At 38.3% G+C, this 11,915-nt stretch overlaps 3 protein-coding genes across 3 annotated transcripts; 1 reads left to right on the top strand and 2 right to left on the bottom strand.

Moving 5' to 3' along the window:
• Nucleotides 1–392: 392 nt before the first annotated feature.
• Nucleotides 393–3,113, bottom strand: LOC134869341 (pepsin A-like). The gene is made up of 9 exons (XM_063890890.1): nucleotides 2,963–3,113; nucleotides 2,577–2,718; nucleotides 2,260–2,377; nucleotides 1,746–1,864; nucleotides 1,445–1,641; nucleotides 1,238–1,354; nucleotides 1,004–1,148; nucleotides 686–784; nucleotides 393–595 (listed from the first exon to the last, which is right to left on the bottom strand). The coding sequence occupies exons 1-9, from the start codon at nucleotides 3,019–3,021 to the stop codon at nucleotides 458–460; spliced, it is 1,134 nt and encodes a 377-aa protein (XP_063746960.1). The 5' UTR covers nucleotides 3,022–3,113; the 3' UTR covers nucleotides 393–457.
• Nucleotides 3,114–4,439: 1,326 nt separating this feature from the next.
• Nucleotides 4,440–6,501, bottom strand: prok1 (prokineticin 1). The gene is made up of 3 exons (XM_063892590.1): nucleotides 6,278–6,501; nucleotides 5,196–5,321; nucleotides 4,440–4,818 (listed from the first exon to the last, which is right to left on the bottom strand). The coding sequence occupies exons 1-3, from the start codon at nucleotides 6,458–6,460 to the stop codon at nucleotides 4,699–4,701; spliced, it is 429 nt and encodes a 142-aa protein (XP_063748660.1). The 5' UTR covers nucleotides 6,461–6,501; the 3' UTR covers nucleotides 4,440–4,698.
• A 2,302-nt stretch (nucleotides 6,502–8,803) lies between these two features.
• On the top strand, nucleotides 8,804–11,366 carry lamtor5 (late endosomal/lysosomal adaptor, MAPK and MTOR activator 5). Its single transcript, XM_063898249.1, has 4 exons — nucleotides 8,804–8,976; nucleotides 9,068–9,129; nucleotides 10,130–10,247; nucleotides 11,031–11,366. Exons 1-4 carry the CDS (start codon nucleotides 8,942–8,944, stop codon nucleotides 11,089–11,091), a joined length of 276 nt encoding a protein of 91 aa, XP_063754319.1. The 5' UTR covers nucleotides 8,804–8,941; the 3' UTR covers nucleotides 11,092–11,366.
• Nucleotides 11,367–11,915: the final 549 nt, after the last annotated feature.

Here is an 11,915-nt window from a genome sequence, read left to right as displayed (position 1 = left end):
TTTGTTATATCAATGCTTCACTTACCAGCTTCTTCCAGATTACAACCCAGCTATTCTGAGAGTCGCTCAATATTCTATTCCTAGCCTCTTCTTCCTTTACAGAAGAAAGCTGGCAATCCTTTTTGTATCCTCAATAAAGGTCAAGTTTCTGCTAAGAGCGAATGAATGAACAGACCTAACAGATTCTTATTCCTGTGACATTTCAGTGCATTGCTGTAAAAACACAACTAAGAAGACTGAGGATGTTTCTAAAGACGCTATCTTGCACTGATGTCTGATCTTTCTTGTACCATCACAGTCCGACTTAAAAATACACAAAAAATACAAGTTGCTCTGATCAATGTATTGCAAAGGCAGCTACAAAATGGTTGAATCACGTATTTCCACAGAAGTCCTTTGCACTTTTTTTTTATTTTCAATCAGGGAAAAACACACTTAAATATTATCCATCATGTGTTTAGGCAGACTGGGCCAGGCCAATGGTCTGAGACTGGGAGTCAAAGATGGCATAGTATTGCCTGATGAACACATCTCCCAGGATCCAGAGTTGGTCAGTGCCACCCTGGCCAAAGCCAGTGCTGCAACCATAGGAGTTCTGTGGAGAGACAACAGAAAATGTATTTATACCACCCAGAATCTCATTATATTGTTGAGAATTCTTTCTGAGGCAGGGGTTTTAGCTGACCTGAGAGACGTAGGCAGATGCAGGGATGGTGAAGGCCTGTCCGCTGAGAGTGAAAGTGACCTCAGGCATGCTCTGGATGTTCTGGCAATTTACTGTAGCCTGCAAGAAGAAGGACACACAAAAAGCTGAGTATCTTGTAGCAGAAGTAGTTGTATTTATTGTTATTTTCCAGGTTTCCAGCTAAAGCAAGTAACCCAGTCCTGCCTAATTATTTTTATTGGAGAGTTTTGACGTCAGAGCACTAAATGTCTGTTTACTCTGGGATCAGCAGATAGGGAAAATGTACTTCAAATGTTACGGTGTGATGGTATGACTCACCTCTCCGTACTGGTTGGTTGAGGCTCCAACCCAGGAATTCATGTTGGTGATGTCAGTGGTTGGGCCAACGATCAGGGAGGTACCAGTGTCAATGATGGCCTGGCAACCACCAGCGCAGGCTACAGTCTGTCCATTGATGGTAACACTGTTGAGGAGGAACAGCAGACGATCAAATTAGGAATCTTTGTGCAACTTATGCTTGTGGTTAATATTTTGTTTCTGTTCCCATTGTACCTATCCATTTTGATTTGCCAGTAGGTGGCAGAGGACAGAGGGATCCAGGTTATTTGTCCAGTGTAGTGGGTGCTGTCAATACCACCGAAGACCACCTCACTGCCCTGCGCACTGTCGCTATGAGAGGATAAAACAAACAAATGTCAAACGTGAATTAATATGATATGAAATGACTGCCAACTAACAGCTTCCACACTGTTTCAATACCTGCTCAGGTAGACGGAGAACAGGGGTTGAGACACAAGTGACTGCTTGACCATGTTGTCGAAGACAGGCACAACGTTGTCAGAGGCAATGGTCTGGAAGGCCAATCCCAGGATGCCATCAGCCACCATGTTAGCCATGAAGGCAGCCTCTGTCTCGCTGAGTCCAAACACCTGGTTGACCACAGAGATGCCGCCCACCTGGATACACAAGACAGCTGTCAGTCAAAGTTCAACCGACCAGAGAGTCATGGCTGTTTGAAGTCTAAATAGACTTTGCATTTTGTTCCAGGTCGGTTGGTTACCTCAACAGTGTCACTGGCCAGATATCCAGTCATGCTGCCGGTGCCATACTGGATGGACAGAGACTCGGATCCCCATTTGAAAGTGCTGGACTGCTGTGGGTTAAATTTACGGTGGTTCTCTGCAGAGGATGGAGGTCTTTGTTACATTTTAGGTCAAAAATAATTTCTACTAAGTATACAAAACTTAAAATACTGCCTTACAAGTAGACTTCCTAATATAATAGTTTTACCTAAATAGAAGCACACACTTATTTTAAGTGAAATATACTTATAGTTTCAAAGGTATTACTGATGCTGCACAATGGCTCCTAATATTATCAAACTGCTTAGTTACTATTATGCTTGCATTCATTTGTATGTTGCAAGTAAGAGTACCATAAAAGTGTTTTTATAAACAGTACTTGAGTAAATAAAGTTACTTTCCACCACTTTGTAAAACACTATCCAAATGCTTGAAGCATAAGATTCAACTCCTTTCAGCCTGTGCTCCAGTGGTGGTCCCAGTAACACTTACGGCAGGCCGTGCTGGTGCAGTACACTGAAGGGATCCACAGGTTGGAAGAGCCGGTATCAAAGATGACGCTGAAGGACTGGGGAGGGGTGCCGATGGAGATCACACCATAGTAGGAAAGCTAGAGGGACACAAAAGGTACAACAAAATGACATATGCAGATTAATATGAACTGGACTTGATATTTAGCAATAAAATGTGTAATGTTGCTGCAAAATACATTCGTCATTTTTATTTTCAACTTAATAATGAATAGATGCTATGCAGTATGCTAGCAGAGGTTAACTACTGTACAAACGTGGTCTCGGGTCTGGACTTACATCAGCATCGTTGGTCATGGACTCAGTTCCACTCTGGTAGAACTTGGCCATGGGGTTGTATGGATGCTCCTTTCTGTACTCCTCCCATAATCCTTTCTCCTGCAGGGCTTCCCTGGCAGTCTTTCCCTTGATCAGGGGAATCCTATGCTCAGAAAGGTGAAATAAAGAATCAGGAAGTTGTACAAATGTACGGGAGTTCAAACCCGGTAAAATAAGAAGTTAAGCTCTACTTTAATCTTTGTGCAACTTTGAAAGGTGTGATAGCACAAAGCAAGATAGCCTTTGGATTTACCCTCAGGAATACTAGATGGACATATTGCCTTTCACATTTCAGCCTATTCATGTGTAAAATGTCAAAGTAATTCAGCCAGCTAGGCAGGACTTACCTGTTGAAGCATTCGGAAAAAGCCACGAGGGCTGACAGGACCACAAGCCACTTCATCATGTCACTTTATGGTTGGACCTAGACAAGTGAAGTTCAAGTGGCAGAGTACAGCCTTTAAATACATGCAACTCAAGGTTGTATCTCCAAATGCCCTTCCACATGACTTGACATCATGTATCAGCTGTAGATAAGAAATGGTTCCCTTTTATCAAAAAGCAAATACCCCGTTAAACAAATTAACAATGGAAACTTTGCTGGAATTCCTATCTGCAATTTACTGTAAAATCAAGTATGAGGCTGATAAGTTGAATGTATGTTCTATATTGTTTGTATATTGTCTAAATAATCACAGTTATTAGGACATATTATTCTGAAAACAGCACTGTTTTGCTGTTGTCTATTAAATTACTGAAGAGAAATCCTTCATCTATCACAGTGCTAAGGTTTATCTGATCAGTGACGTTTATATTCTCTTAATTCATGAACTTGAAGAGTTAAGCAATGACTTTTCTTAAAAGAGGTTTGGCTTCTATTATCTTACACATCAATTTATTATATTAATGGCAAAACAAATGTATGATAGATACAGTGCACAGATATTGTGTTGACATCTAGATTGAGCGATCTGATATCCAGAGTTTCTGTTTAACATTGATATGGAAAGTTTCCACGGTTTCAAAATGGTGAGCTAAGGTTATTCTGATAACAGTAACAAACAAAAGTAATATAGAACTATTGAAGTGGTAACAAATTGTAGCAAACCAAGAACCTATTTTGACATTATGTGTCATATTTGCATAGTTGATAAATTCATTATTTTAAAAACAAAATTGAAAATGTATTATTCAAAGCTGCTTCCATAACATTGATTTTCAGAAATTGAATTTCGCCACAGCTCATAATGTAGCTGGTGATTCATGGTTTTGTGATTAAATCCTTTCAAATAATGTAACCTTTCTTTAATAATAATAATAAGATATTTCAGTAATGGATAATACTACTACTATAAAAACCAGAGCTATTACTACTTTCAATAAATACAATTCATGTACAATAGAGGGCAAATCATTAAATTACTTAAACAAAGATACCAATGCAGGCCAAGAGTCTGTTTTTATAAGAGAAGAGATGTTTTCTCTTCATATAATAAACATTCATACACTATAAAATATCAATGAATGAAAAACCGTTAACTGAGAAAACCTAATTCTTCTTTTGGAAATGTTTTTTAGGAGCTGCTCCTGGTCAGTCAGTTCACTGTCAAAGTCAAGGGTATGTTAACAGAGGTAAAGGACATTATTTGAATGACCTTTGTCATAATCAAATTGCGATTAAAACCACTTGACATATTATTACCCATTATGTCTTATCAGGACACAAACTGAAAACAGGAAAATAACTTATTATAGTTTTATTGACAATAATATTTATACATTTCTTTTGATAAATTAACATAAACTGAAAACAGAAGAGCACATTTTTCAATTCAACAAATACCTTTTTTGTAAATTAAAATTGTTCCATGTCTGATTTGGCTTTATACGTTAAACTTTGACATTTCAGTTTCTGTCTTTGATGTGTGGGTTTATATAATCCAACTACTTATTATAGTGCATAAAGTACACAATGAGGATTACAGTCAGTAAAGATTAAATATGTGCTTCTGATTCACAGCCGGTCTTCAATCTGAAGGCCGCTTCTGCTTTGCTCTCCTTCATCCAAATGTCTTATCGTCTGTTAAAAGTCCAGGTTTTTGAAGTCCTCAGTACATCTGTACTTGCTTTCACCGTAGCTCGTGCACACCAAGTGGGGGAAACAGGGGCAGGTGTGATGTTGCCTTTTCCCTGGATAGGGCACCTGAGAGTGGAAAAAGGAGGGGGAGGGATAATCTGACACTTTCAATCCTTCACAGTTGACAAGTGGAGCTGTAGGTCTTTAAAAACTGGTCTTAAAGTCTGTATCAGAGATGGATGTGGTGTTAGCAGAACTAATTGTTGCCTTTTCCAGATGATCAAAGTGATGTATGGCTCTGATTGGCCGGTTCACTCTGGATGAGATCAATAGCCTCTGCAGTTATCAGCAGCTTTTCTAAAGCTGCAGCCAACCTGCCTGGAGCTTGATAAAAATCTGAATTTCAACTTACGTAGAAAACAAAAGTGGGTAACAGAGTATGATTTGTGTGCGTGTCAGAAAGCGGGATGTAGGAAGATTAGTGACATCACATTTCTCCCCACCTTGTGGCTAAAGGGGTGGCATTCATCCCCTTCCACACCTCTTGGGACGCACATCCTCAGGCCCCTCAGCCATAGACTGACGGCACAGCAAAAACCAAAGCCGCACTGCACGTCTCTGTCACAGGCCTGCAGCACACACAGAGAGAGAGAGAGAGAGAGAGAGAGAGAGAGAGAGAGAGAGAGAGAGAGAGAACACCAGTGACTTAGTTTTATTTGTGCCAATAGAGATACTCTTTTTAGTTTGAATCCATTTTATTTGTATTTATTGTCATAGGGATGTTATCATACAGTGCAAGCCATTCTAACCATTGCAGCCATCTCCCTAATTCATTTACAAAAGAATATCAATCCGAGGACTGAGATAATTTCATCTTGTTTTTCCATTGGACATGAAGCGGAGGAGGATGTGGTCTCCTGTCAGTAATGTGTAATCAAATTTAGAAAAATTATCTAGAAAAGGGTTCGGTGTTGTTTGCAAATTTATTGTCTGATATTTAGTATCCAATAAATGCAAAGGCAAGGGATCGTATTCAAAACTGATTGCAAGTGAGTAAGTAAATGTTTAAGTAATTTATCAACCAAAATTACCAAATGTCTGCTGGCTCCTGCTTCTGAAATTCTCTGTTTAAATTTTATTAAAAAAATTATTGGATGGAAAGAAGACAACAAATAAATCAAATGTGAAGACGTCAACAGCTCAGAAAAATGGTGGTGGGCAATTGTCATTTTTTTACATTTCACAGACTAAACAATTAATCTGGTAATAAAAAGATAAAAACTGACAGATTAAGCAATAATGACAATGATTAGTTAAAGCCCTAGATAATAAGTCATTTAAAACACAGCATAAAATGGTAGTGTCTCAATGTATTTCAAGTAAGTAAATACAGAAGATAATAATAATAATTCATTATTAATGAAATAAAACGTTATCTTTAATCAACAAATAGTTATTAAGGAGTTATTTAAAGTTGTTTGACACTCTCTAAAAACAGATTAAACATGATACTTATAAAAGGAAATAATATCAGGGGAAAAAATCAATTAGCAGTGTGCAGCAGAGCCAGAAAACTGTCACTCACCCCTGTGATGACAGCTCCTCTGGACCAGCTCAGGGACACCAGGAGGAAGGACAGCAGCACCGCCCTGAATCCCATGACAGCAACAGGAGAACTGGACTCTCTCAACACCCTCAACACTGGACAGCAGCAGTTAATGGTCTGTCCGGCACCTGGCAGTTGATCCCCGTCTTTACAGTCAGTCATGAAGGTTTCCAGAACTCCTCAGAGGGGGGAGCCAGTCTCTCCTCCTCTCTTTATCCATCTCCGACCCCCACCCAACCCTCCCTCCCTCCCTCGCCATGTCTGAGATCTCCCCAAGTGCTCTCTGCCAGTCTCCTCAGAAGCTTTGTCATCTTATTCATCTGCATGACGGCCTAAGGAGGTTCACAGGATTCCTCCCTGCTTGTAAGCCTGATGCATTGGATCTGAACATAGATCTGCTCAAAGCAGAGGCTGACAAAGTTTCCATTACTCAAGTGCGTCAAGGCAACACAAAAATATGGAAAACTGTTCAAGAAGTGATGACATTTATATGAACTAAAATGAATCTGACGCCTCTCTTTGAGAAAAAGGGCACAGGTGTCATGACATTCAGAGTTATTGGTCTGAGCAAGCCAGGACAAGACAAATCACCATCAAAACCATATAATGAGTTTACTGAAGAGACCAAAGGCTGTCTCATGAACTGTGCTACGTCTGAGAATGAAATATGTGTGCCGTTATGCCAAGTATTGTGACAGCGGCTCTCAACTTTGGGAGTTTATCTACAGTAGGAAATAATGCCTATAAGGCTAGGTTTAAAATGTATCTGTTTATCACACAATCTTTTCTGCAATTAATGATAATATTAACATATGAATTATTATGCATATCATTTTAAATAGGCTATGTATTTGGCAAAAAAATTTTGGAAAGAGAAAACTCTGTTCAGATTTGGTATTTTTGAGGTATAATTCGGTTCAGTTTGATTCCATTTCTAAAATGATGCCTTTTTTATATTAGCATGTACTTATTTGAAAACAAAATTGAAAGTGGGAGTTAATGTGTTGACATTAATCAACATTGCTTATGAACTATTGTCACTTAAAAGGAAAACAAACTATAAAAGAAATCTTAATTTCTGCTAAATAACATAAATAATAGCAAAATCCCTCAATTATATTAGCCATTACACAGTCTATGACAGGGGGATGACACACTGACTCTGAGTCAGATTTTTTCTGGGTTCATTTGGGGATTTACTGTTGTTGTAAAGAGGCCAACAGGTATATCATGATGGGGTCTAGTATTGATACCAACCTGCCATCATACAAGATTAAAGATTCCTTATATGAATGTATGTGGTGTCATAAACAAGAGAAGAAGGTGTCATGTGTTGTGGTCATGTGGACTTTGTAAATATTTAGCATGCCATGCATATCCTTACACTGGTGTTTGCCTATGTGCGTGTGAGGAAAATGATGAGCTGCAGGTTGTCATTGGCTCTGATTTAGGATGTGAGGAGAAAAATGAGAGCGCAAGGAAGATGTGAAAAGATAGAGGAGAAGAGTGAGAGCATACCCCATGGCTCAGTCCGCAGCATATTACCCTGCCTCTGTGCAGGTGATGGATTCCTCCAATGCAGCGGACACATAATTACATTCACCCATTTCTGCCCTGTCAGCAGGAGCATTGGAGCCTCGCCATCTTGGGACAGGCAGCAGAAATCATGCAGGAGGTGAGCTCATGAGGCAGCCTTGAGCTAAATTTGGACGAAAACGCAAAATCCATCAACAAAAGGCTGCAAGAAACAAGGGGGGGGTGCATAAGACCCATACTATTAACGCTATATTTTATGTTCAATATAGTAGGCTATAGCCAATGGTAAAGTTCAAATGAAATTGCTAAAGTTTATCTCATCAATAATGTTTGCGCCACAATATAATGATTTGATACATGTTGATTAAAATGATTTACATTCTCTGTGATGAAATCTAAGTTGAACTCCATGTTTCTCCAAAACACTGTTGAATAAGGCACATGTGACACTGGAGATATTTTTGACAACTTCAGTTTACTGGGAGAGTCATCTAATCGTGACTGCCTATGCAATGCTTGAGAACAAAGTGGGAAGTGGATTATCAATAAACCTGATTTCTATTCAGGAGGGGGGAGGGGGATAATTCAAGTAATCTAATATTCATGCAACTCTGAATATCCAAATATATTTATCACAGGGGCTTGGATGAAGAGGGGATCCCATCTATGATGAAATACAGAGAGAAAATGATTTAATTTCACAACTAATCCAGTTTAGAAAGTAATTTAAGTGTATGAGGACCTAGCCACATAGCAAAAACCATGGCAGGGTATACATCTACAGTAGGCTATATTAAGATGATATATCAAATGCTAATAGCCTAGAATATGAAATCTCTTTACAGGACATTTAAACACTACCGTTTACATATTTCTAGACAAAAAATGATCTATCTATATGTAATAAATTGCATGTCCATAATTAACGTCAAGTGTTTGGTCTGTTTATTATTTTAGCGCACTTCGTGAAATTTGGACCTCGCAGGGACCACTTTGTGCACGTGACGATCAGCTGCTCTACCCGGAAGCTTTGAGGAAGCAGAAAACCAAAACAACACATTCTTAAACACAAAACTTGACTAGTTAGGTTATCTAAGATAGGTAACAATGGAGTCGACCCTCGAGCAGCATCTTGATGATACGTAAGTCCATATCAAACTGTTTTTGAATTTGTATTTTAACTGTTGGGACGTTGAATGGGATTGAAAGCTCTCTGTCTGTCTGTGTTTTCAGGATGAAAAACCCAGCAGTAGTCGGTGTGCTCTGCACGGATCAACAGGGACACAACCTGGGCTGTAAGAAAACCACACGTTTTATCTGAGATTTATTAAAAGGTTGCTTGAATGTATTCACACACAAAAAACAAAAACAAACGGGCCTTTTCACAAGGGAAGATTCAAACAGGTGTTTTTAAAGAACGGACCCCTCACAAGATGGAGACGATAACCTTATGGATGTAGTCTGCAATGTTGAGTCAACATTGGTTAACATGGCAACACAAAACAAACCAGGCCAAATTACTACAAAGCCTAGACTTCACTTTACCCTCAGGCTTAATAAGGTCCAGCTAAGTCCTTCATTTGTCACAACGGGGCTCAAGGCTGTACAAAAGATGGAGTCTGACTTGTAACTCAACATAATAAGTAGAAATGATTATTATAATAAACAAAATGTAACAAAATCAAGTTAGTGTTAATGCAGCCTGCCATTAGTGTATCGAGTCATGCAGCCAGGTGAGCTTAATTCCTCTGATGAATAAAACTCCGCCCACATTCCTCCTGGTGAGATAGGCCTGCTCAGAGGGGGCTGTCACAATTACAATACCATATTACTGAAAACCTATGCCTATGAACCATTAACATATTAAACTTTTTTTGGGGATCCACACAGTCAGCATGTGGATGAACACATCTGAGATTTATGTGTAATCAAGAGTGTAGTCCATTTCCATCACAGAAGTCTCTAAATGTCTAAACTGATTAGAGAAAAAGCTTTGAATTTGATCATTTTACTGTGTTTTTAATAACAAGTTAATAACAAAAGTTAAAACTGCTCTTGAATGGGAATTAACTGTGGAATATATATCCTATATAACATGGTTGAGCAATTGTTCTGTAATGTTGCTCCTAAAAAACAAGAGGTTGTTTGTGATTATCAATAACAATAAGTAACATTTCAGCTTTGGCATACTGTAGGTGCAACACATCTAGAAGTTGCAAATACGATGCCTTTCAGTTACCTCAGGATAATATTTAATCAATGCACAGTAACACTTGTTATATCACACATTAACAGGCCGCGGCTCCCTGTCTGATGAACATGGCGGTGTGGTGTCAGTTTTGGCCAAACAAGCTGCAGCTCTCTCCAAAGACCCAACAGACAGCCCAACTGTGTGCCTGGAGTCTGAGTCAGGGTGAGTGCTGACACAAACTTTTATCTATCCCACTGAATTTAGGAGATCTGCTGTTTATTGGAAATACTCAACACTGAGTGGAAAACTGTTGAAATACATCCAAGACTCAGTCAAAGGAGTGACCATTGTTTGTACATTAAACTATGCTTCAAGACTTGTTAAAGGAGTTTGTCATTTGTATGGCTATGCTGCCACCTTCTGGACTTTCTAAAATATCTCCTGGTTCAAGAGTAGCAGTGACTAATTAAAACTTATACTTATAATTATTAGAAAGAAGTCATATTAAATGTTATAGTCACTGCTTTGCTGTGACTTGTAGGTATGGTAGGATTACACTACTTGTCAACAAGGTGCAAATCAATGACTTGATGACGGGACAGATATCAGGTGTCAAAATGTGACAAGCCATTAATTCTCATATTTTTACTGCAGGTTATAAGTAAGGTTTAAAGGCCTACGTTCAATATTTGTAGATATGTATTATTTTTAAAATCGTACAATTATGCTAAATTAGAACCTTATTCATGTCAGGTTAGGACTATTTGTGATGCCTATGATACTAAAATAAATTGTGATAGTCATTACATCACAGACAATATTAATAAATGCTTTTGTAATTGATTTCATTTGAATTAGTCAAAGTCTACCATATACATAACAGTAGAGGCAAATGACAGACAGGTTGATGTTGTTTATCAATCAGAAAGTCAGTACTATACATGTTTCTTGTTCCATCGTGTGAAAGTTTGTCTAATAAATAATATTTGTTTGCTTGTTTTGTAGAAACATTCTGGTGAGGAGTCATGGGACCATCACAGTAGCTGTTCACAAGATTGCATCTTGAAGACGACACGACTCAGTGAAGAGTTTTTGTAAAGAAATGTACAGAACTGTGGGAGAGACCTTAAGTCTGCAAGAGAAATATTGAGTTTCTTTGTTCTGTTTCGTGCACACTCAGATCCTAGATTTAAGAAATACTGTGTATCTGTTTATCTATTAAACCTTGTATCATGATATTTACTGCCATGTCATGCTGTGACTGATTTTGTTAACAATTATAATAATTGATCCAAGGCATGCTCAAAAAAACAACCCTTAATAAACTTTAACTTGACACTGTGTTGCCCTCTGCCAAGTCAAGTGTTCATTATTTTCTCCTTTGCTCAGTGTTTCGTGGTTAACCAAGTTATTTTCTTTGGCAGCAGCATGACATTTATCTCCAGTGGTGGAAAGTAACTGCATTGAGTATTTCCAATTCCCGATACCTTTTACTTCTACTCTACTGTTATTCAGAGGCAAATTTAGTTTTTTGATAAAAAGATCATGTATTAGTATAGGTTAATATAAACTTTATTGATCCCTCAGTGAAATGCACAACCTCCTCAGCAGTATGATTAAAAAAAGAAGAAAAAGCACTCATTTACGTGCTGCATAATTAGTCATAAACACACTTATACTGTTTCTTCACATTTTGAATGCAGTCCTATTCAAGGTTTCAAGGTTTCATCCCTGAAATGAAAAAAAAAAACATGTTCAGACGTTACAGTCATGAATAAAAACTGCCAAGAATGTATTGATCACAGGAGCAGGTAACGTGACATATGCTTGATTAATGTATCGGAGAAATTTGACTCATCTGTGGGTAAAGGTGTCCCAACTAAAAAGAAA

This window comes from Eleginops maclovinus, chromosome 1, assembly GCF_036324505.1.
Source record: "Eleginops maclovinus isolate JMC-PN-2008 ecotype Puerto Natales chromosome 1, JC_Emac_rtc_rv5, whole genome shotgun sequence".
NCBI lineage: Eukaryota > Metazoa > Chordata > Actinopteri > Perciformes > Eleginopidae > Eleginops > Eleginops maclovinus.
The sequence above is the reverse complement of the archived record's forward strand: the minus strand, read 5'-3'. Positions and strand labels throughout refer to the sequence as shown.

Coding starts and splice junctions, on each gene's coding strand:
- prok1 (XM_063892590.1), bottom strand. CDS start 6,460: ATGACTGACTGTAAAGACGGGGATCAACTGCCAGGTGCCGGACAGACC. Junction 5,322..6,277: donor GAGGAGCTGTCATCACAGGG/GTGAGTGACAGT, acceptor TGTGTGCTGCAG/GCCTGTGACAGAGACGTGCA. Junction 4,819..5,195: donor GCCACCCCTTTAGCCACAAG/GTGGGGAGAAAT, acceptor TTCCACTCTCAG/GTGCCCTATCCAGGGAAAAG.
- LOC134869341 (XM_063890890.1), bottom strand. CDS start 3,021: ATGATGAAGTGGCTTGTGGTCCTGTCAGCCCTCGTGGCTTTTTCCGAA. Junction 1,149..1,237: donor TGGCAAATCAAAATGGATAG/GTACAATGGGAA, acceptor CCTCCTCAACAG/TGTTACCATCAATGGACAGA. Junction 785..1,003: donor CAACCAACCAGTACGGAGAG/GTGAGTCATACC, acceptor TTCTTCTTGCAG/GCTACAGTAAATTGCCAGAA.
- lamtor5 (XM_063898249.1), top strand. CDS start 8,942: ATGGAGTCGACCCTCGAGCAGCATCTTGATGATAC. Junction 8,977..9,067: donor GAGCAGCATCTTGATGATAC/GTAAGTCCATAT, acceptor CTGTGTTTTCAG/GATGAAAAACCCAGCAGTAG. Junction 10,248..11,030: donor TGCCTGGAGTCTGAGTCAGG/GTGAGTGCTGAC, acceptor CTTGTTTTGTAG/AAACATTCTGGTGAGGAGTC.